Source organism: Staurois parvus, unplaced genomic scaffold (genome assembly GCF_062004578.1).
Source record: "Staurois parvus isolate SC_StPar_1 unplaced genomic scaffold, SC_StPar_1.0 ptg000988l, whole genome shotgun sequence".
Lineage (NCBI taxonomy): Eukaryota > Metazoa > Chordata > Amphibia > Anura > Ranidae > Staurois > Staurois parvus.
The window spans coordinates 6,968,589-6,993,758 of NW_028318784.1; the positions used below are offsets into that span (position 1 = coordinate 6,968,589).

The window sequence follows — 25,170 nt, forward strand, 5'->3', positions numbered from 1 at the left end:
CTGGATTTTTTAGTCTTTCAAAGAAGATTGGTGGACATTCCTCCACTGTCTGTTATGGAGTCTTGCTGTTCCTGTCAACGCTAGTGGCATCCGACTCTGCTGCCTGTTTCCAGGAGAGAGTACTCAGGTACTCTTTGGAGAGGCCACTATAACACCTATGCGAGACCCCTGTAGTATCTATTGGCCCCTAATCTTTGGTAATTCATTTGGAAGTGGACTCTTTATAAACAGCAAGACAAGTTCCCTACGATCTTACTTGAGGGCATATATACTACAGTGGCTCACCTACTACATAACAAAAATAAATATATATAAATATATGCATAACAATACAAATAAAAATCTTGTGCTCGTTTGAGTACTGAAGGCCTGGTGGCTTTTTAATCACTGGCAAACTGAGCCATAGTCAAAAGACGTCCCTTGGTTAGACGTGGAATATCGGGGTTATGGCTGCAACAATGTGCCATAACCCCAGTATTTTTTTTTTTCTTTCAGCAGGTGCCCTGCCGCTCTCCAGTGGTTCTCGGGATGGTCGGTGAGTCTTAGAACAGATGTGGCGATTGCAGCAGTTGGGCATAGAGATGAGTGAAGGAAAGTTGGCCTCCACAGATTTCTATGGCCTAGGAGGACCAGAGCGATGCCATTACATCACTCCTGGTTCTGGCCTAATGTAAACAAGGCCTTTTTTTTTTTTTTAAGGCATTAGATCAATTTTTATTAATCTAATGCTTTACATTGTAGAGAAGAGATATGGGCTCTTCCTGACCCCACATCTCTCAATAAAGAGGATGTGTCACTACTTACATTCGCTGTGATAGGAATAAAAGTGATCAGATCAGTGTAAAAAAAAAAAAAAGTAATAAAATAATTTTTTTTTTAAAATTAAAAGTGTCCTCTCTCACCCCCCCCCCCCCTTGTGCTCACATGCAGTGGTGAACGCATACGTAGGTCACACTCACATATACGTAAACAGTGTCCAAACCACACGTGACAGCAATAATTTTAGAAATAGATCCCCTCTGTAACTCAAACCGATAACCTGTAGAAAAAAATTTTAAACGTCACCTATAGAGATTTTTAAAGTACCATATTTTGTTGCCTTTCCACGAGCATGTATGATTTTAAAGCATGACATGTTGGGTATCGTTATGTATAGTGGGTTTTTTTTTAAATTGACTGCTATTTTATTCTCTAGGGCCTCTGCTACAAAAAATTTAAAAAAAACTTTTACATAAATGAGAGAAGTGTCAGAATTGGCTTGGTAAGGAAGTGGTTAATATCCCAGCATCTTCATTTCCCATTTTACATCCCTTCCGATCTCCCGGAGTAGCAGATTTGATTCCAAGAAACACAATGAGAACAAGGGGTTCACACTCCCAGCCGTACCCTTTATGGGGTTTCCATCTATTACCTACCTTTGTGGATTAAACATTGTATGCTCCATCTTTATGCACACTTCAGTTGACTGGCTGGGAGTGCGGTTTAACCCCTCACTTGGATGAGTGATTTAGAATGTATAACATCTGTGTTTGGGATCGTTATTATACGGTTACTTTTTATGGAATAGATTAAAAAAAGCTAATGTTTTTATATGATTTGAACCTGGTGTCTCAAAAGTCAGATTGGTAGGTTTTGGTGTTCTGGTGTGATATAAAGCAACTGGTAAAAATAGGATTCCTTAACTCTGGCAGCAAAAGCTTTACACCCGAGTCTCCAAGTGAAATGCTTAGTCAAGTATAATCCCACCATGCTGCATACATCAGAAAAAAGTGTTGAGTGGACTGACCCCAATCATACAAAATGTAATAGTTCCTGAAGAAATGAGACCTGCCTTGTTCATTACAAGTAGTCCTCACCGCTCAACAACCTCGTTTATATTAGGTTATGTTACACTCACAATGCTTGCCAAACTTTCAAGGACAAACCAAGGGATTTCCGAACTGCTTATTGCTTGTGCCGATTCCAAACACGTGTGTTTGCAGACCTCGCATATATCAACAAATACTTAAAAGGAAAGCTTTCTAAAGATTAATAAAAATGCTTTAGATGCAATTTTTGCAGAACACTTTTTTTCATAGTATGGAGAGAAGAGCCAACTTTCAGCTCCATAAACAAAATTATTCTACAGAAACTATCGATTCATTATGAACTATGCCGCACACAAAAATCTTTCAACTGTTTTAAAAGATTATTAGAAAAGAGAACTGGGAAGGCCTTAAGACTCGTACATGAGAATCTCGAACAAACGATCGTGTATTTTTTTGCATGCTAGTCTCATGTTGAAATGAATAGTTTACTAGAGTTACAAAAATTCTCGTAAGACTGAAAACAACTACCGCAATTATATGATGTAATGTATTGTATTTTTCTGTTTCAGAGCATGCACAGTCTTGGTCACTCAATTTTTTACGGACGAATATTGTACTGATTAAACGAAAATCGTTCATTCTGTTTTCGTTCTTGTCCTTTCAGATAATTTCACATGAACTGTCGTAATCGGCTCCCAAAAGCTGTGTACTAACTAGTGGTGCACCGAAATGAAAATTCTGGTGCCAAAACCGAAAATTCAGGATGTACTTGGATGAAAACCGAAAAGGAAAGTTTTTAAAAATTACTACATTTTTCAAACGCAATTTTTTAAAAGGAAAGAAAAAAAACTTTGATTAAAAAAAAAAAAAAATCTATACCCCAATTTTTTGTAAACTATGAAAGATGTTAAGCTGAGTAAATACCAAACATATCATGCTTTAAAATTGCACACGCTCGTGGAATGGCGCGAAACTATGGTACTTAATCTCCATGGGTGACGTTTTAAAAATTTCTACAGGTTACCAGTTTAAAGTTACAGAGGAAGTCTAGTGCTAGAATTATTGCTCTTGCTCCGCCGTTCATGGCAATACCTCAGGTACGGTTTGAAAACCGTTACATATGTGGGCGTAGCACGGGGGGGGGGTTCAGGGGCTCTTTACATTTTTTTAACTTTTTTTTTTACACTGTCCCTTAAAAAAAAAAAAAACATTTTAAATCACTTCTTCCTATCACAAGGAATGCAAACATCTCTTGTGATAGAAATAAGCAGTGACAGGTCCTCTTTATGGAGAGATATGGAGTCAATAAGACCCACATCCGTCCTCTACAATGTAATGCATTAGATGGGGGGGGGAAAAAACCATTGATCTAGTGATTTAAAGGGGAAAAAAAGGCCTTGTTTACAAGGCGCCGGAGCTGGAAGTGACGTAATGATGTCGCTCTGGTCCTCCAAGGGCATAGAGATGAGTGGAGGCCATCTTTCCTTCACTGATGTCAATGCCCAGCGCCAAGATAGCTGGATGGGTTCTCAGGTAAGTCGGAGAACCAGCGAGCGGCAGGGTTATTTTCAGCACCTGTATCGGTGCTTATTTTCATATCGGCCAAACTCTGATCAGGGTATTTTCGGCAGAAATTTTGGTGCATCCCGATCAGATTATCAGAGGATCACTCCAAAAGTGGTATTTTTCTTCCTTTTTATTTCCTACACTTGTAGCAAGTGCTTTCCTTTATTGAAATGCATTGCTCTCTATTTCCTGCAAACTTGCAAAATCTCCACAATATAATCAAATTAAGTTGCAGCAGCTATCATGAATCTCGCCTTCACATCCTGCCGAATTGACTTAAATCATCATCAATCACCTCTTCCCCGATCCGTACTGTCGTTCCTTCCCTGTCACAACTATTAGTTTTCTGTACAATTACTTTTTTTCCCCTGAGCATTACATGACAAAACACATTCTTTGGCTCCCTTTACTCATGCATTGGTGGTGCATATTTTAGCTGTGCAATCTGCTGATCAGTTGTTTCATCACAAATCAAACGGATGCCGTGGATCTTTTATATAATCCAGTTTGGGAATTAGGATCTGAGGCAGGATACAGTTTCCAATACAGGGTCCTGCTGACCTCTCCCACCTTGGAGCAAAGACCAAAAGATACACCCAGTAATGACATCACTGGCTCTCATAAGGAAGATTTATTGAAAGCAAAATGCTCCGATTTAAAAATTGAACTCCATATTGTTCGGGGAGGAAAGGGCAAGGGAAGGGTTTTTTGCATACATTACACCTCAGCGTTAAAGGCAACTTACAGCACAAAGCTGCATAGCAATGATGTACTAATGGCCAACCCCTCTAATATTTCTGGAAAAGTATGTATACTTTTATACACAGTTGTAAATTATCTAGGAGCTATATTGCATAATTCATAAAATAATGCTGTGCGTTAATGACACACAACATTATGACTACCAAAACAAAAACAGACCTGAAGCGGAAGTATTACTTTATAGTGGACTTTCCAGTAACTTTACAAGTCTGCAAAAATAAATTCCTGACATGTCACAATTATTGTAACAGTATAATTTTTCAAAAAATATAAGGCAGCCTATGAGCTTCAGTCAGTAACAGCCTAAGCGGAAATGAAGTCATTTGTAAGCTCTGAGGAGCAGGGCCCGCCTATCCCTCTTGTATTGAACTGTATTGTTGCTGTATTGTCTCCCATTATATTGTAAAGCGCTGTGAAACGGTTGTGTTATATAAATCCTGTATAATAATAATTATTCTGCAGGCATAAAAGCATTTCCTCAGTCTCCTCTCCCCCCAGTGACTACAACACTAGCTCTATAGTCAGTCATAAGAGAGGCTGCAGCAGGCACTGATCTGTGTCAGACATTTGTTAACACAGCGCAGAAATTTACAGGCACCAGGATTTTAGAGGATTGTGTGATTTCAGAGCCTCTTGAATAGGTAATAAATACCTGTGCATGTATGCATGCACTTAAAAGTGTTACATTAAATTTTGTTTTAGATAAACATGTCATACCTGGCTCTGTACAATGGTTTGCACATTTCTTATCTCACGTGTTTATATTCCTAAATGTACATAATATATTCATAAAGTAATAGTGTATCATTTATAATTACATCTACCATGGACATCATTTTGGTAAAGTATTGTAAACCAACTGGAGGAACGAAAAAGAAAATGGCTCATGTATGGCCTGCCTTACAATTGTACCAGGACAGGTAAGCCCCATTCCAATTAAAGTCCATTATCATTCATAGAGACAATAGTCCAGCCCTGACTTAGCCCCCTGGATTCTGATGAAAGTGTTGTTTAGGAGGTATGCGGTTTATAATGTAGCTCATCTCAATGAAGCCTTCAGGGACCAAAAGAAGTTGGGAGATTGGAGTTCCTCCACACCCAACATTGTTTAGCATATCTCCAACACACCACACTGCAGCCAAGTCCTAGGAAGGTGCCAGACCTCCTCCCTCAACTTAATTGTGACAAGGACAATGGAAAAAGCAGCCAGTAACTGTAGATTCCAACTGTCCAAAAGCAGGTCAACAAAGAAACTAGGATTTCTTTTACAATACCTGAAGGAGTCTTACAACACTAACCAAAACAATCCTAAAAGATAACAACAAAGTTAGATGAATGCCAACCTGTGCATGGTGCTGAACTGAAATGCCTTCCAACTGCTCCTTTCAAAGAAACATTGTTTAACTGTTTCTGTGCCGCCCTGTAGCAGTAATGCTGCTACAGGGAGGCACCGGTGCACAAAATCACATATTTCTATGTGATTTTGCAGTTCCACGTAGGGGGCACACGCACACCCTACCTGCACCACCATTCGCGGATTCGGCTGTCAATCACCGTCAGAATGCCCGTTGCAGTCCCGCTATAAGTCGCTGATCGCTGCCATTACCAGTAAAAAAAAACAAATTCCAGTATATATATACCGCCATTTGTAAACGGTATAACTTTCACATAAACCAATTCATTTACACGTATTGCAATTTTTTTTTTTTTTTTTAGCAAAGACATGTAGCAGAATACATTTTGACCTAAATTTATGACGAAATTTGATTTTTAAAATTTTTTTTACTGGACATGTTTAAAAACAAAAAGTCAAAAATAGGGTTATTTTTTAAAAAAAATGCTGGGTTTGTTTATAGCGCAAAAAATAAAAAAAAAAAAACGCACAGGCAATTAAATACCACTGAAAGAAAGCTCTATTTGTGGGGAAAAAAAGTATGCAAATTTCATTTGGGTGCAGCGTTGCATGACTGCACAATTGTCTGTTAAAGTAACAGCACCGTATCACAAAAAATGGCCTGGTCAGGAAGGGGGTAAATCCTCTGGAGGACAAGTGGTTGAAAGAGAAGTATTGGATTATTTTTTTTTCAAACCATACTCACCCAGGTGAATGCAGCTTCGATCTGATGCTGTATCTGTCCCTTGCTGGCTCTAAGGCTGAGAACTGAGCGATCAAACACAGCAGTGTTTGATTACTCAGTTCTCCTCGCAACTCTAAGCAGAGAGACAGGACTGTCCATCTCTAGATCTCTGCTCTGTCTCCCCAGCATTCACTGAAGCGCTGGCCTGTGGAGGGGGAGGAAGCGGCTGGCTCAGGATCTCAGCAGCTCACTGAGAGGCTGAGACAGGTGCCGGTCCAGGATCCTGGGTGGATCCCGACCATATAGTCAGGATCCTTCCCCAGTCTGGATGGGCTCTGTGACGTCTGCCGACAGCAGGCTTTAGCCCACTGTCATCTGAAAATGGGTCACAGGAGTGCAAAATTAATGGCACTCCTGTAATCCACAGGAGAAGTACAGAAGAACAAGCACTGACTGTACTTCCCCTTTTAAAAGGTTTCTTATAATATTTAAAGGAAGAAGTCCTCACAAAACTATCCTTTTTTTTGTGCTAGAGCAGCCTTTTTTAACCAGGGTGCCTTGGCAAAATTTCTGAAAACTTGTATATAAGCCAGCAGGTGAACAAGCCGGCCTTTTAGTTGCATAAAGCAACAGGGTTTAATTGTGTACAATTACGACCTTCTAGCCACCGGCATCCTGACCGTGATGTCATCACTCGATAAGGAGGTCGTCGGCTGCTTGCACAGCATCCTACTTTGACCCTCCCATGCCTCCCTCCATCAGTGCTGGGGTCACATTAGCTCAGTGATGGAGAAAAACTGAGGGAGAAGAGAAACATTGGATTGCTAGTCAGTACCAGTGTGCAAAAAAGTGTATTTGCTTTGAAAGAATAAAGTCGCCTCTAATGTTGGGAGCCCTACATGTGTGGATGTTGCTGCATTATATAAAACTTAGAATAGTCTTTCACATTTTAGAATGGATTGCCTCAAGACTGTCCATAATTCTAAAGGGCGCCTCGGGACTGTCCATAATTCTAAAGGGTGCCTCGGGACTGTCCATAATTCTAAAGGGTGCCTCGGGACTGGCCATAATTTTAAAGGGTGCCTCGGGACTGGCCATAATTCTAAAGGGTGCCTCGGGACTGGCCATAATTCTAAAGGGTGCCTCGGGACTGGCCATAATTCTAAAGGGTGCCTTGACTGAATAGATTGAGAAACACTGTGCTAGAGGGTTGAACCACTAACTTCTTTTCTTACTGTAGCCATCACTGGATTCCTGTGCAGGACTTATGCTTGTCATACATCTTACGCTTGTGTCCTGTCAGCCCTAAAAGTCAAACGTGTGCGTGAAAATTTGTCTCCTGAACAGCGGCAGGATCCAATCAGATGCAGAACTTGTTCAAGTATTGACAGTCACTGCTGTCAAAAACACAACAGCCCAGCAGGGAGGATGCGTCCATCCACACTGTATAGCGTGGATGGGGAAGTCAGACTTTTTCCTAAAAAAATAAAAAATCTGTCCCTTACTTTGTGAATATTTTTCATTTTGTGGAAACAAGAAGACAGAGGTTCCAATGGTACCTGCATATTATTGTGCCCATAGCACAATGTAATGTACAGCGCTGAGCGAACCATTGGCGCTTTATAAATACTGTATAATAATAATAGCTGTTTAGTAAATGTTAGTTTATACACAATTTACCAATATCAAGTTTAATTTAGGTTTTTAAAGCAGAACTTCCCCTCGCCACACTTTTGAGAAAGAATAGAACCCTTATCCTTGGAGATTTAGGGCCAAAGCTCTTTTTGTCATACATCTCCTGTGGGTCACAGGAGTGACCTCTGTTTTGTGACCTAGATTCAGCTGATAGTGAGCTAAAGTCTGTTATCAGATGACATCACAGAGCCAGTCCAGGCTCTGCAGGGATCATGACAATTTCAGTATCCACCCAGATGCCTGACCAGCAGCAGGCTCAGCCTCTGAGCCATCCGCTCCCACCCCCTCCACAGTCCAGCGCTCCAGTAAGCGCTGGAAGGGCAGAGCAGAGAGTGGCAACTGACAGTTACTTTTATGTGCTCAGAGCGACCCAAGAACTGAGCAATCTGTGGTCTCTGATTGCTCAGTTCTTGGTGTAGAGCTGGCAGGGGACATCTAGGTGACTATGATTGATTGTTTTTTTTTCCCCTCACACTTCTTTTAACTAAAAATGGACATTCTAGGGAAAAAAGGTTTTCAATGGACTCTTCTTTTGAGATTTGGCCTGCTCTGCATTTCTGGGAATCTTCCTGGAATTATTATTATATAGGATTTATATAGTGCCAACAGCTTGCACAGTGCTTTACAACATAAAGGGGACAGTACAATAATATATTTCAGTACAGAAGGAATAGGAGGGCCCTGCTCATGGAGCTTACAATCTAAAGGAAGGGGGAGGTGGCACAAAAAGGTGATAGCTGATGGGGACAGTCTGATGGAGGTGATTCAAGTACAGTTCTTAGGTGGAGGTAGGGTAGGCTTCCCTGAATAAGTGAGTTTTCAACAATCGCCTAAAGGCAGGCAGGATGGGGCTGACCAAACATACCGGGGTAGGGAGTTCCAGAGGATGGGAGAGGCTCTGGAGAAGTCCTGGAGGCGAGCATGGGAGGAGATGACGAGGGAGCTAGAGAGCAAATTGTCTTGGGAGGAGCGGAGCGGGCGATTTGGACGATATCTGCGGGTGAGGTTGGTGATGTAGCTGGGGACTGAATTTTGAATGGGTTTGTATGATGGTGAGGTCACAACCTACAATGTATAGACAGGGCTAAGGCAAGCATAAAATCTAACCTTTTTCTTTACAGGTACCTTTTGGACCTATCAGCAGATGATTTATACAGGAGGAGGGGGCCCTAGCAGTATATTATTTATTATATATCGCATTGCAAGGACCTCTTTAAAATTAGCAGTCTTCTGAATAATCACAACGTTTCCTTTTCTTACAGTGCAGTGGTGAAGAGCAGTCTTTAACCACTTGAGCTCTGGAAGATTTTTACCCCCTTCATGATCAGGCCTTTTTTTTTTTTTGCTATCCAGCACTGCACTACTTTAACAGGTAATCATGCGGTCATGCAATGCTGTACACAAATGAAATTTATATAATTTTTTCCACACAAATAGATTTGTTTTGGTGGTATTTAATTACCAGTTTTTTTGCGATAAATGAAAATGACCCAATCATTTGGAAAAAAAAAGTATATTTTGTAATTTCTGCTATAAAACATATCCAATAAAAGAATAAAAAGAAAAAAATCTAATTTCTTCATAATAGCATTAGTGCGGTGGGCAATCAGACACTGACGCTAGGGGGGAACTAACTGCCACTGACATTTTCAGTTACACTAATACAGTGATCAGTGCTAATAATATACACTGTCACTATACCAACACTGGCCGGGAATGGGTTAACATCTAGAGCGATCAAGGGGTTAAATGTGTGCCAAGCAATGCTTAGTGTTAACACCATTTGCTGTTTTACTAAGCAATGTGCTGGCTTTTACTCCCTGCTTTACAGGAAGAAAAAAAGCGGCACATCGCTTCTGTCTGGAGAATGCTCTGTGTTTATGAACACAGAGCTCTCTTCTGTCATTCCCTGAGCCGATTAGCGAGTTCCGGTCATAAATCTTCAACCGAGACCTGCTGGTCAGCTTGTGCTGCAGTCAATGACAGCACAGTCTTCTGGATCTGCATGAGCATGCGCAAGCAGACCCAGAAGAAAGCGAAGAAGTACAGGTACGCAATTGTGCCTGTACAAGCCTGCAGCAGTAAATGTATAGCGGCAGGACAGCAATTGGTTAATAATGCAGAGAATGGTGCTGATTTTATGAAATCGGCGCTGTTCCCTGCAGCACTGTACTATGAGCCCAGGCAGACATGGCTGTGCCCCACCAGGGGACATTTTATGATCTCCTGGACTAAAAAACAAAGTGGGTTAAACGATGCTGGCCGTCGGAAGCCCAGAAGAGAACCAGAGTTGGGCCTCAAAAGAGGTGGGTTTCCATCAGACAGTGCTGAAGAGGAGGTGAGGTTTTGCAAACCTGTGTTTTTGGTTTTTTTTTTTTTTAGGGGGGGGGGGGGGCTCTTTACTTTTATAGACAATTTCACTTAAAAAAAAAAAACAAGAAAATTCATGGAATTTAATTGGATACAGCAAAATAACAGTTTGTTTATGCGATAAAAATAAATGTAAAGGTGATGGAACTTACTTTTAATGCTTGCTGAAGTACCTGCAGGTCATTAATACCAGTGATCTCCCGTAGCTGATTTATGAAGGTCTGCTGGTGCTGAAAGACAAAACAGAGGGCATGTTAGCAAGAGGCTTCACTGTACAAAGCATCCCAAGCATGCGATTCATAGGAATCCATAATTTGTAGACATCTGTCAATGTAATGGGCTTAACCTCACACACAAAAAAATGTTTACAATGTTAAGGGAAAAAAATGTTTACAATGTTAAAATAAAAAAAAAAAATTTATTTGTGCTTTCAGCTCAACAATGCTAAACACGGATTGTGCTTTGGCCCCCGTTCACACCAATGCGATTTGACAAAAGTTGCATCCTATTTGTGGCTATGGAGCTGTTCAAATCGGTGCAACTCCAACTTACACAGATTTTAAAAATGGTTTTACACTATTTTTGGCAATTTCATATTTTAATTTCAAAGTCGCACAGATGTCAGCAAGATGCACATGAAATCACACTGACCAGCGGGCTTTGAAAGAGCACTACCTCAGCTGAAGTAGTTATTTCAAAGCTGGATGCGGTGTGAGCCAGGGCTCACTCCTCCCCTCACAATGCAAGTCAATAGGCAAAAAATGTCTGTAAACAAAAACTGAAGTCATGTAAATACTTAAACAATTATGTTCACTGTGTGTGATTTTAAGGGGTATACGCTCAAAAAAAGAGAAAAAAAAAGTGCAAAGTCTGGTAGTTTTAGAGAGCCAGGAAAAATGCATGGGTGATGTGCTGGGTCTTGTAGTTCTACAAGACATATGGAATTCAGGAGAGGTGTTCTTAGCCTTGCATTCTACAGAAACAGTCCGATTCCTGGCATGGTGTGCTAGGACTTGTAGATCTACAGACAGGAAAAAGTGCATGTATGGTTTGCTAGAGATGGGCAGAGGCAGCTTGAATTTTGTCCAATTCCTGTGGAAAAAAATAAATACTATTGCCCGGAGTTAGGTATTGAACATTTATTAGAACTACAACTAGTATTTTTGCACTCTTTGTATCTTTCTAAACTGAAAATAAAAATATTTTCACCTTGGATTGTAAACTCCTTGATAAACTGATAAATTACAGGCACTATATAAGTACCTGTCATTAATAAAATAGTTACTTTGAAACATACCAAAAAAAAAAAAAAAACTGAATGTGTCCCGAGATCAGCCATCTTTTAAATCATGCAAAGGCCTAAAAGTGCAGATGTGCTTACATAAAAAACAAACATACTGACAGAATTAGATCGAGTAGAGGAATGAATACATCAGCATGATGTTGCTTCTTGGTTGTCCTGTCCACACAACAGGCGAGGGGTGTTTAACCACTTGCCTACCGTGCACTTATACCCCCTTCCTTACCAGGCCAATTTTCAGCTTTCAGCGCTGCCGCACTTTGATTGACAATTGCGCGGTCATGCAACATTGTACCCATATGAAATTTTGATCATTTTTTTCTCACAAATAGAGCTTTCTTTTGGTGGTATTTAATCGCCACTGGGTGCTTTACTTTTTGCGCTATAAATTAAAAAAAGTGCAAAAAATTTGAAAAAAAAAAAAAAGTTTATTTGTTTCTTTTATAAAATTTTTCAAACAGGTATTTTTTCTCCTTCACTGATTTGCGTTGATGAGGCGGCACTGATGGGCACTGATAGGCGGCACTGATGGACACTGATAGGCAGCACTAAAGGGCACTGATAGGCAGTACTAATGAGGTGGCACGGATAGGCGGCACTGATAGACAGCACTAATTAGGGGTCACGGATAGGCGGCACTGATATGCGGCACTGATAGGTGACACTGATGATGGGTACTGATAGACGGCACTGACTGGCATCACTTCTGGGCACTGACTGGCGGCACTGACTGGCACAACCCCTGGGCACTGACTGGTGGCACTGACTGGCAGCACTGGTGGTTGGCACTGGTGGGTGGCACTGGTGGACAGCACTGGTGGGTGGGCACAGGTGGGTGGCACTGGTGGGCACAGGTGGGTGGCACTGGTGGGCACAGGTGGGTGGCACTGGTGGGCACAGGTGGGTGGCACTGCTGGGCACATGTAGGTGGCACTTCTGGGCACAGGTAGGTGGCACTGCAGAGTGGCACAGGTGGGGGCACTGCTGGGCACAGGTGGGGGCACTGCTGGGAATGGGTGGGCGGGGCTAGTGGGCGCACTGCTAATCGGAACTTGCGGGGGTCACTGCTGGGCACCGATCATCAGGGCACTGATCATCAGTGCCCTGATGATCGGTGCCGATCCCCGCTGTGACAACTGCCGGTTCTCGGCAGTACTTTCCTCACGATCTGACAGCGTGAGGAAAGTGCAGCCGAGAACCGGCACTTGCATTTTCCTGTGATCAGCGTGTCATTGGACACCGCTGATCACGTGGTAAAAGGCCGGTGGGATCGGCCTTTCACCACATCTCGTGATCAGCTGTGTCCGTAGGACACAGCGATCACGGAGATCGCCGGGTGCGCGCCCCCTGGGGCGCGCAGGAGAGCGCGTTCTGGGAGGACGTCATATGACGTCCACTCAGAACTGGCCGGCCGCGGTGAAGCCGTCTTTCGGCTATGCGCGGTCGGCAAGTGGTTAACAAGCTGTACCAGCGTTCCAGTTCTAGCCAAGGATCTAATTATGCTATCTGGCAGGCGTGTCTGCATTACAAAACTAGCTTCCCAAAAGTGGCAATGCTTAAAGCTTCTTTTGGTCATACTTCTCTTCTGGGTTAAAAGAGTGCACTCCTGTGACCAAGATTCAGTTGACGGTGAGCTAAAGCCTGCTTTTGGCTGACATCACAGAGCTCCAGGCTCTGAAGAGATCCCGGCAATAATCCGTCCATATGCCTGGAATACTGAGAATCTGTGCCAGCCACTCCCACCCCCTGCACATCCCAGAACTCCAGTGAGCGCTGGAGGAGCAGAGTAGAGAGACGGTGACAGTCACTGCTCTCTGCTCAGCAAAGACTGAGAACTGAGCAATCAGTGGTCATGTAATCAGACCAATTGGACCAATGCTGCTACCATATACAGTAGGCGAGTATGACTGATTGTTTTTTTTGCTGTCCAACACTTCACCTTTAAACCCAAAAGCAAATATATTGCAGCTTACAATTTTTTAGAGAAAGGCAGAAAAAGACAGAAGAGGCGTGTATACAGTGACTGGCTGTCACTATAGATCAATGCTGGTTTTTAAATGTAATTACTGGCTTTTTTTTTCTTCACTATAGCTCAGAGAATCAGCTGTCACTCCCCCCCCCCCCAGATATAAAAAAAAAAAAAAAAGTTTCCTTTTAGGTTATTTCCTGGAGTTAAAAGAAACAAAGTTTGGTTTCTTTCCGAGATAAAATAAACAAAGTTTCCTTTAGCTCTGGGGAAAGTGACAGCTAATTCTGTGAGCTAAAGTGAAGGAAAAAAAAGAAGCCAACAATTGCATTTAAAAATTGGCACCAGGATATAGTGACAGCCAGTGAGGGAGCATCTCCATATACACTGCTAACTCACTGTACACACTGCTCCTCTCCTGCCCCCTCCACACTACAAAGAGGACCTGTCACTCATATGCTATCACATAGGGTCCCCAATGTGATAGCAATAAAATCATAAATTAAAAAATTTAATAAAAGTGTGTGGGGGGGAATAAATAAAAAAAATAAATAAATTAGAGCCTCCCCACCCCCACGCGCAGACATTTGGGTTCAGTTTTCGGCCACACGCATTCTAAATTTTCGGTGTCGGTTTCCACACCAGTATTTTCATTTTGGTGCACCACTAGTTCTAAAGTCTTAAGGTTTTTCATCTTAATGCATTATATGCAATAAGGGGAAAAACCTTCTGTGCTGCAGCTCCCCCCCTTCTGTGCTGCAGCTCCCCCCCGAGCCCCCCCCCCCTTTTTCTTACCTGAGCCCGATCTGACTCAGTGATGTGCATGAGAGCTGCGGCTCTAGCTGTCTACCTCCTCATTGGGCAGATTGATAGCAGTGAGAGCCATTGGCTCCTGCTGCTGTCAATCAAATGCTGAAACACAGGAGCAGGGGACAGGGAAGAGTCAATGGACACAGACAGGGCAGCTCGGGAGCGAGCCCGCATGGGAGCCCCAGTGGAAAACGGCTTTCCATGGGGGTACACACTGCAGAGAAGGGGCCCAGAAGATGAGGATGGGGGCTGCTCTGTGCAAAAGCATTGAACAGAGCAGGTAAGTATAACATGTTTATTATTTTAGGAAAAAAAGTTTAACATCACTTTGATACTGCTTTACGTATACAGTTAAACAGCGCACATGTACTGTATTACAACTGTACATTTATCTGCATACCTGGAGTCCATTTTCCATTATGCCTGCATTGTTAACACTGCTGGTTTATATGCTTTTTTGAGATACCTTTCTCCTATTCACTTCCTACTATCTCAGAATGAAGGCTATGGATAATGGCAAAATGCATTACATGTGACACTGATAAAGGCGTGGCAGTGGTTAATCTGGAGCGTGCAATGATCATGTGGCACAAGAGCGGCGCCCCACCATAAAACAGACACACGAGGCTCATCACTCTGCAGAGCTTCCACTTACATCTCTGGAGTACGTTCAGCTGTCTGCTGCTTCTGTTCATCAAGTAGCTATCTACACATAGCTTTAAAGTATTTTGTTTTCTAAGCTGTCATTTCCAGAAGCCAATTTTCATTGACCTTCCCAACTGCAGACATTAACCCTAACCAAGAACTCCTCCTCTCTGCTCCATTTGTATCTGTTAAATATGCAAGTGCATAGTTATATCTGTCTGATAAGTGCACTCTACAGTCCTATATCAAGCATGATCGGTCCTGCCTATGTGAACTACAAAGCTCCCCACCCTATAGTTAGGGATAACAGGAGGGGGAATATTGTACTCCTGAAAAGAGAAAACTAATGCAGCCAAACATCTAAGGGCTGGTGAGCTACAATATACTAATTTCTGTTCTTGGTTTTATATACACTTTAACCACTTGCCCTCCTGAGGATTTACCCCCCCCCCTTCCTTCCTGATCAGGCCATTTTTTGTGTTACGGCGCTGCGTTACTTTAACTGACAATTTGTGTGGTCATGCAATGCTGTACCCAAATTAAATTTACGTCCTTTTTTTCCCACGAATACAGCTTTCTTTCGGTGGTATTTATCGTCTATGCGTTTTTATTTTTTGCGCTATAGAAAAAAAAAAACCGACAATTTTGAGAAAAAAAAAACATTTTTTTACTTTTTGCTATTAAATGTGTCCAGTAAAAAAAATAAAAAATTTAAAAATCAAATGTCACCATAAATTTAGGCCACAATGTATTCTGCTACATGTCTTTGCCAAGAAAAAAAAAAATCCCAATATGTGTAAATTAATTGTTTACATGAAAGTTATAGTGTTTACAAATAGCAGTATATATACTGGGATTTTTTTTTTCTGTAGTAATGGCGGCGATCAACAACTTATAGCGGGACTGCGGCGGGCATTCTGACACTGGGAGGAACTGACAGTGTCATTGACAACCCCAGGGACACAAATACAGTGATCAGTGCTAATAAAAAGCACTGACACTGTATTAATGCCACTGGGCAGGAAGGGGTTAACATGTGGGGTGAACAAAGGGTTAACTGTACGCCATTTTACATTGTGTGTGCACATCACTGTATGTGCACATCACTGTAAGCGCACTGCTTTGCATGGCTGTGCTATGCACAGCCATGCAAAGCAGTGTGAAGGAGCTGACAGGGGAGAGAACTGTTTTGTTTAGAATCAGTTCTCCTCTCCCCCCCCCTTAAGATGCTCGGCAATCACCGGGCACCAGCGAGTAATCACCGGCCAGAACCCGGTGATTGACAGCTCAGGCCTCGAATGGCGGCGCTGGTAGGGCGTGTGGGCCCCCCTACCCGGAACTGCAGAATCACGTACATATACACGTGATTTTGCACACCCGTGCCGCCCTGTAGCAGTACTTCTGCTATAGGGCAGATGGGAAACTGTTAAAGTGACCTGTCACATACACTGTATTGTAAAAACAATACACCTGTGCTTCCGTTCAGGTCAGTTTCACTGTTGTCACCATCAGGAATTCTGCCCTGAGTTGGATACATATATACAGTACCTGTGTTTAACGCAATGTAGCATGGAAATTGGAATAAAGCTCTCCTAAAGCAAAATAAAAAACGTTCACTTTGAGCTTTACTATTCTGCTATACTAAATATGAATCCCACTTATGTGATATCCTGTAGTCAAGCAGACTTTGGTCGTTCACCTCCCACATCAGCCTACTTCTGCAGCAGGTACAGCCAGGTGTTTACATTCAGTCACGGCTCAGAGGTTCCATGTAATCACACATGAAGCAATTACCTGCAGTTGTGGACAAATGAGCAGCCCTGGACATAGAGGAGTTTATTTATTAAAGCTGGAGAGTCCAAAATCAGACTCACTTCTGCATAGAAACCAATCAGCTTCCAGGTTTCATTGCCAAAGCTTCATTGAACAAGCTGAGGTTAGAAGCTGATTGGTTTCTATGCAGAAGGGAGTCTGATTTTGGACTCTCCAGCTTTAGTAAATAAATCCCAGACAGTCTGCATTCAGCTCATCCTAGTGAGTCACATGGAATTGCTGCATTAACGTTATCAGCTTGTCATTGATTTGTACAGACTCCGTGGCCATACCATCCGCAGAAATGCACCAATTTCAGTGGCATACGACCCTGGACAGCTGCATGAATTAAGCATTTGCTGGGTAAATATTTATGCAAAAGTATAGAAATAATAGAGAAAAAAAGAAAAGAAAAAACACTTTCTTCCCCCAAATGTTTCACTGTTTCCATTTGCTAAAAAGACTGAAATCTATCCCAATCTGTTATTATAAGAACACCCTGTTCTAAGAGAAACCATGTACACTGATCAGCTATAACATTATGACCACCCACCTAATATGGAATACATTCCCTTTTTGCCACCGAAACAGCTCAGTTGAGGCACGGACACCACTAGACCTGTCAGTTGTGAGGTGTTGCCTCCATTGATCAAACTTGTCTTGCCAACATATCTCACAGATGCCAGATTGGATTGAAATCTGGAGAATATGTTCCTCAAACCGTTCTTGAGCCATCTTGGCAGTGTGGCATGGTGCATTAACCTGCCGAAAGGCCACGGTCATCAGGGAATTCGGTTTTCATGAAGGGGAGTTTAGGTAGGTGCCATGTGTCAAAGTAACATCCACATGAGTGGCAGGACCAAGGTTTCCAGCAGAACATTGCCCAAAGCATCACACTGCCCCCTCCAGCTTGCCTTCTATCCGTACTGCATCCTGGTGCCATCTCTTTCCAGGTAAGCAACACACACACGCACACGATGGAAAAGAAATTTGATTCATCAGAGCAGGCTACCTTTTACCATTGCTCTGTGGTCCACTTCTGATGCTCACGTGCCCATTGCATGCCCTTTTGCCTGTGGACACAGGTCAGTATGGGCACTCCGACCATTCCACGTCTACACAGCCCCATACGCAACAAACGGCGATGCCCGTTTTTTTCTGCTTTCAACACATCAACTTCAAGGACAATATGTTTACTTGCTGCCTAATACATCCCACTGACTTTCAGATTATAATTATTATTATACAGGATTTATATAGTGCCAACAGTTTGCTCAGCGCTGTACATTATAATGGGAGACAGTACAATACGATTCGATACATGAGGGGTTCGAGGGCCCTGCTCCTTGGAACTTACAATCTAGGAGGGAGGGGATAGTGGTACAGGAGGAAATAGCTGTGGGGGATGGAGTGGTAAGATGCCAGTGTAATGAGAATCAACATTATTCACTTTACCTTGACATATACACTGATCAGCCGTAACTTTCTGTCCACTGACAGGTAGAGTATAAGAGGAAAAGGTTCAGGGACTCAAAGGGATAAAACAATTATTATATAGGATTTATATAGCAACAATGTGCGCAGTGCTTTACAACAAGAGGGCAGACAGTACAATTCCAATACAAATCAAAGTAGGAAACATAGGGCCCTAGGGCTTACAATCTAAAAGTGAGGGTCAATTGATACAAGGTAATAACTTTGTGGGATGAGCTGATGGAGAATATAAAGTACAGATAATAGGTGGGGGCAGGAAAGGCTTGTCTAAAGAGATGGGTTTTCAAGGATCGTCTAAATGTAGACAGTAGGAGACAGTCGGACAGATTGAGGTAGGGAATTCCATAGGATGGGAGAGCCTCAGGAGAAGTCCTGGAGACAAGCATGGGAAGTGACAAGGGAGCTAGAGAGAAGGAGGCTTTGGAAGGAATAAAGAGAACGATTTGGTTGGTATTTTAAGATAGGGAAATAATGTAGCTTGGGGCCGAGTTGTGGATGGCTTTGTAAGTTGTTAATATTTTGAACTGAATTCGTTTGGAAAGCAGAGGCCAGTGAAGGGATAGGCAGAGAGAAGTAGCAGACACTGAACGGTCAGGTAAGGCGGATGAGTTTGGCAGCAGCATTCATGATGAACCAAATAGGAGATAACCTATGTAAAAGTAATCCTATGAGAAGGGAGTTGCAGTAGCCAAGGAGAGAGATGGTTAAACCCTGGAAAGAAAGTCAACATATTTAAAGCTGAACTCAGGAAAAGAAAAATCCTCTCTCACAGTGGGGCTGCCCCCACCTGTAAGATCTAAATATTCGATTAGGCCTAGGGGATCGGAAAATGCACTTTCACTTATCTGATCCTCTGCCTCCAAAGGCTCCCTCCAGGCTGTGAAACCAGCCCCTGTAGCCTCTTCTCCCCTATGCTCTGGCGGTTGCAGGTCCTCTGAAGCCATCAAGTACAATGCAGAGACCAAAGCCCTGCATTGGATGTGAAGACACAGAGGAACAATCCACCGCCAGAGTGTGGTGAGGTAGAGGGGAGTGCTGGCTGCCAGGAGAGTAGAGGATCAGGCAAGTAAAACATCTTTTTGCAGACCTAAACGAGCATTTACCTGTTGCAGTGCAGGGGAAGCCCCATTGTAAGTCAGTCTATTTTTCATTCCCCGCAGAAGCTTTAAGTTTCCAAACACCTCTGTATCTGATACACATCTGTCAAACCATAAGGCGGCAACAGTTAACCAAATCACGACTCATTTTTTAAATTGACCAAAATAAAAATCAGCTGGTAACCACGCTTTGTTAGAACATGCTCACTCAGGTATTATACAGACTGTAAACATCTCTTGATCAGATGAGTAATCACACAGCCTGCAAACCCAATAACATGTTATACAAACAGCTGAATGAATGAGCCAGTTCACTGGACGGATATACTATCTCCACAACACAATTCACGGATAACCACAAATCAAACAATTGGTTTTATTCCAGAAAAAAGTTCAAATGAAGAGCAAACGGTAACCAAACTTCAAGCTACCAAATCAGCGAAAGGTTCATTCTGATAGGTTGTGGTAGTTGCCGTATGCACTCTGCATGCTAGTGTGTACATGTCTCAATCCAGAGCACTGAGCGCAATTTCTGTTTATACTGCGACACAGAACCCCAGCGCACAAAGAGAATCTTTCAGTATAAAAAAATTTGCTGCTGTGCACCAGTGTAATACACCAACATACAAAAAACAAAAAATAAATAAACAGAGCAAATCAAACTCAGTCAGTACATGTTACAAATAAAATTGTAGTGAAAATAACCAATTTAAATAAAGTGCCAAAAAATATTATATTAGTGTCGACAAAAAAATATATGCATAAAGTCCTTTTATCCCAGAAAAAACATAGGTATAATGATTTCTCCCAAAAAACAGTGCTTCCACCATCCACCAGTGTGAAATCAAAATCAACCGCACTTACCAGATGTTAGCGAGTTATGCGTCTTTTAGAATTTAAGGGATCCTAAACCCCCTCTATATCCTCCAGAACTCCTAAATAGCTTTGCAGGGCTAGATGATTCAACTCACTCCTCATATGAACTCCACCGCGGTCCAAAAAAAAAAAAAAAAACATATACCATAGCGTGATACTGCTATACCTAATGTAGTATTATAAATAATACCAGGCCACTCACATGTTAAAGATAAATAGAAAGCATTGATTTATTGCCTCCATAGGCTGCCAAAATATCCATGGGATCACACTCCAATCCAGAGACCTCACAGCCTGTTGGTTTGCAGAGGATAGAAACCCAGATCCAACAATCAAGATAGCCGCTTGGAATGCACCCCCCGCATACGTTCCACTCACCGGAAGTGACGTAGGATGTAAGGACGGCAGACCGGAAATGCGTCAATGTGTTTAACCCCTCCCACAGGCCGTTCTCAAGACACCATTTCCAGTCACCAGACACTATTTATACACCACAGGATCCCTCCCCTATATTACCTATGATGCAAACTACTAGGTTATCATCCTCTGCTCCCCAGCGTGAGATTCCTTTACAACCCAAGGACAGGTGTAAAGTACATTATAAACATATATACTTTCCTTTAATTCATACAGCAATCTAACATATCTGCATATAACTTAAAACCTGAGGAATTCTTTAATAACAAATGACAATAATCGCCATAAAAAATATATGCACATACCCATACTCATAAAAAAATACAAAAAATATAATAAAAAAACTAAAAAAAATATAAATAAAAATAAAAAATAAACAAATACAAGAATAAAATTAAAATTAAAAATTACAAATAAAAAAAAATAAAAAAAATAAAAATATATATATGAAAAATATCACAATAATTGAATATAATGACCATATTTCTATTACCAATTGGATAAGAAACAATTTATATCAACCTCTGCATTTAACCCCTTAGGGCTCAATGTCCCCATTTGGTTTCATTTTGTGATATACTTTTAACCATATCACCCCCTCTCCATGGGACATCAATCCTGTCTATCCCACAAAACCTTAAAGATGCCGGGTCCCTGTTGTGATACATTCTGAAATGGTTTGACAAGCTATGGTATTTATATCCTTTCTTGATATTTCTAAAATGTTCCCCAAGCCTCACAGAAAGTTTCCTAGTGGTTCTACCTATATGTACTGGAGGTTACAAGAACACTCCAGCAGATAAGTAACATGGGTGCTGTCACACGATATGAATTTCTTGATCTTATATGATGAACCGTTGGAACATGATTGGAAACTGTCATATTGCCTATTGTCACCTTTAAAGTTCTTACATGCTATGCACCTTCTGCACTTGAAAAAAACAATTCTATCCAAAAACGTCACCCCTCTCTTAGGTGCGTCAGGGACATTTTTCACTAGTCTCGTTCTTAATGTTGGTGGCCTCCTATAGATGAACATGGGCCTCCCAGGTAGAATTTTATTAAGGACATAATCCCTTTTTTATAATATTTTCAACCATTTTGAATTGACTTGAATAGCCTGTAACAAAGGCCAACTCCCCTAATTTACTTTTATGTACTTTTTTCTCCAACATATCTTCCCTCTTAATATTTTTAACCTGTTCTAAAGAACTTACTAGATCTTTTTCTCTATAACCTCTCTCTCTAAACCTATTTAATAACATATCCGATTGACTCTGGAATATGCTATCATTATCTCAGTTCCGTTTTATTCTAATAAGCCCACCCTTGGGAATAGATTTCAACCATTTTCTGTGGTGACAGCTGTGACTCGGAATGTACCCTTTCCTGTCGATCTCTTTGAAATGCGTTTTTGTCCAGAATTTAACACCTTGTTTGTAAACCGTGAGATCTAGAAAGTCAATAGCTTGGTCACTGATGTTATGAGTAAATGATATATTAAAAGAATTGGTGCCCATCTCCTGAATAAATTGCTCCAACCCTTCTCTTGTACCTTTCCATATTATATCATCTATAAACCTTCGATATAATAACAGATCATGGTTCCTATTCCCAAAAATAGCTTTCTTTTCCCACCTACTCATAAAAAGGTTCGCCACTGACGGTGCATATTTGGCTCCCATGACCACACACATTTTTTGCCTGTAGAACCTATTGGAATACCAGAAAAAATGATCAGACATAGCTAGATCAAGACTCTTGAGTAAAAAGTCTATTTGCTCTGATTTCATCCCTGATTTTGCCTCCAAGGCCCACTTTACTGATTCCAATGCATCACAATGTCTAATATTGGTATAAAGCGAGTTGACATCAACACTCGCCATGATACAATCCCCCTCTTCTTTGATATCCTTAAGCAAGTTAATCAAATCTCCACTATCCCTTAAATATGCAGGGAAAGTAGGAACCAGGGGCTGCAAGAATTTATCAACATATTCACCCAATCTAGAAAAAAAGGGAATCAATCCCACTAATGATGGGTCTACCAGGTGGGTTTTTCAAGCTCTTATGCATTTTTGGCAGTTGGTATATAACCGGCACTCTTGGAGCATTCAGTACTACATATTTACTTTCCTTTTTATTAAGTATCCCAATCCTTTCTCCTTCCTTAATATGTTTAATTAGGCTTTGTACTTTTTAGTGGGGTTGGCCTTCAGAACTTCATAGGCGTCAACATCATCAACTAATCTATTCAATTCTACATAATAGTCATTCTTATTTAATACCACAACACCTCCCCCCTTATCTGCTGGTCTAATCACAATATTCCTATTTTTTTCAAAATTTTGAAGTCCCCTTACTAGATCCTGCTTTTTCCTTGACCAAGGGACAGATAGTTTATACAAATCATATTTCACCATTTTTTTGAATGTATCAACACAACAGTTATTCCTTACTTTGGGATTGAATACAGATTTGTTTCTTAGTTTAGTATGCAAGTATAGACCCTCATTTCCTTTTTCAACATCACTGCTGATATTTGAATAAGGATAACCATCTCCTTCATTTCTTACAGAAACAGCATTAATACCTTTACTCATCTTATTACTCCAATATTTCTTGAGATTCAACTTTCTCGTAAATTTATGTAAATCAATATAAGTTTCTAATTTATTACGTTTCTTATCCGGTGCATACTTCAAACCTAATGCTAAAACTTTCAATTCCTCATCATTTTAAACACAGTCACTTAAATTGAAAATCCCTTGATATAGGTTGACCTTTTTCTTTTTCCTTTTCCCCCCCTCTGCATCCCCTCCTTCTATTTCTCCCCAATAGGGGTCCTGATGAACCATGGGTGGTCTCCCCCCTCCCCTCCCCCTTCTGGGTGGGTAGTGTGATCCCCCTCTTCCTCTCGTGTAGAATGATCCCCTTGCTACTCCCCCTCTCCATGTGGGTCCTCCAAACCCTCCTCTCAATTTCTGTTTGCGGCTTTGTTCCTCTGCTATCTGCATGAGTCACTTCTGACAAAATTTCCCGACACCAACAGAAGGGGAGGAGGTTGGAGTGTCTCTTCTCTCCAATCAGCTCTCAGGGTTCTTCTCAATGAGCTCTGCAGTGTGTGATTTCAGCTCTCCCAGTTTCTGAATCCTCAAAGAAGCTTATAAATTCAGTGCTTTGAATGGATGTAAAGAAGGGACTGCAGAGTAAATGGGTAAAACTTATGGAGGAGGATTTGTTTCATCTGTGTATCACCTGAGGATAGTCCCTTCATTGGGTATATGTAAAGATTTACAACCACTTTAACGCTGGCCATGCACCAGTAGAATTTTATTTTAAAACATTTCCAGACCATCCATTCAATTTTCTAATGGTTAAAGTAGAACTAAAAAGGCAAAACTTTATTTTCAATAGAGTAAGGGAGGGTTGAAATTCCTCTAAAGTGAAGGATCACCAGAAATATTGGTTCCATTTAAGATTTATGTATTACGGTTATATGGGCAAAAAAAAAAAATTGGGATTTTCTTACACTTTTGATAGTAGTTAGCAAGACAAAAAGAGGGTTAAAGTGGATCCAAAAGCTGAGGGTGTTTTACCTTAATACATTCTATGCAACAAGGTAAAAAAAAAAAAAAAACCTTCTGGGTGCAGCTTGTACATCCCTCCCCCCTTACTTACACTTACCAGAGCCCCATCTTGATCCAGCAATGTGCATGGGAGCAGCGGCTCTCGATTCTCTCTCTCCTCAATAGCTCAATCGCAGCCAGTGAGCCAATGAGGAGAGAGTGGGAGTGGGGCCGAGCCACACTCATGTGCAGGGTGGATTTGATTTAAATCAAACTGATTTAAATCATGATTTAAATCACTAGTCAGTAAGGCTTGATTTAAATCCTAGTTTTCTACATAGACTAATTCTTGCTGGTATAACTTTAATATGCAAGTAGATGAAGATTTTTAGAACAACTTTTCATATTAGTATTTTCATATTAGTTTTTTTATCCCCAGTTTAAATAGGTTAATCATTCATATTCGGACAACTTTTCTGTTGTACTTAGGAAGGAGAAAAATAATCATTACCTTAATAACAATTTAAATAGATTTATTCAACTGAAACAATAACATTCCAGCATATATTATTTACTTAAACAAACATCCATGTTTGTTAACTAATTTGGCTAAACAAAATATATATATTTTAAGAAACTTAGACTGTCAGCCCCTTCCTCCTCACACTTAGTTTCACTTTCTTCTTGCGCAGATCTATTCCACTCCAAACAATCAGAAAAATATTGTTTCTATTCTATTCACTGAACTTCTTGAAACTTAGCATTGAAAGGGTTGATTCTGTATTCATAGGTTTGTAGAAGTTAGTATTAAGGTCTTTTTCTTAACTCTGTTCATGTTATAACATTTTTGCTGTGAAGAAGAGGCATGTGATCTCCGCTGAGTCAAATTCAGTTTTGAGAACTGC

General features: G+C 41.2%; 1 protein-coding gene across 3 annotated transcripts in view; it reads right to left on the reverse strand.

The window, feature by feature from the left end:
- USP25 (ubiquitin specific peptidase 25) overlaps positions 1-25,170 on the reverse strand; it is a 184,841-nt gene that overhangs the window by 107,093 nt on the left and 52,578 nt on the right. For all 3 annotated transcript variants that reach the window (XM_089657388.1, XM_089657387.1, XM_089657386.1), the window contains exon 2: positions 10,432-10,509. In XM_089657388.1, the coding sequence (XP_089513514.1) occupies positions 10,432-10,509 (78 nt within the window). The remainder of the gene's footprint in view (positions 1-10,431; positions 10,510-25,170) is intronic.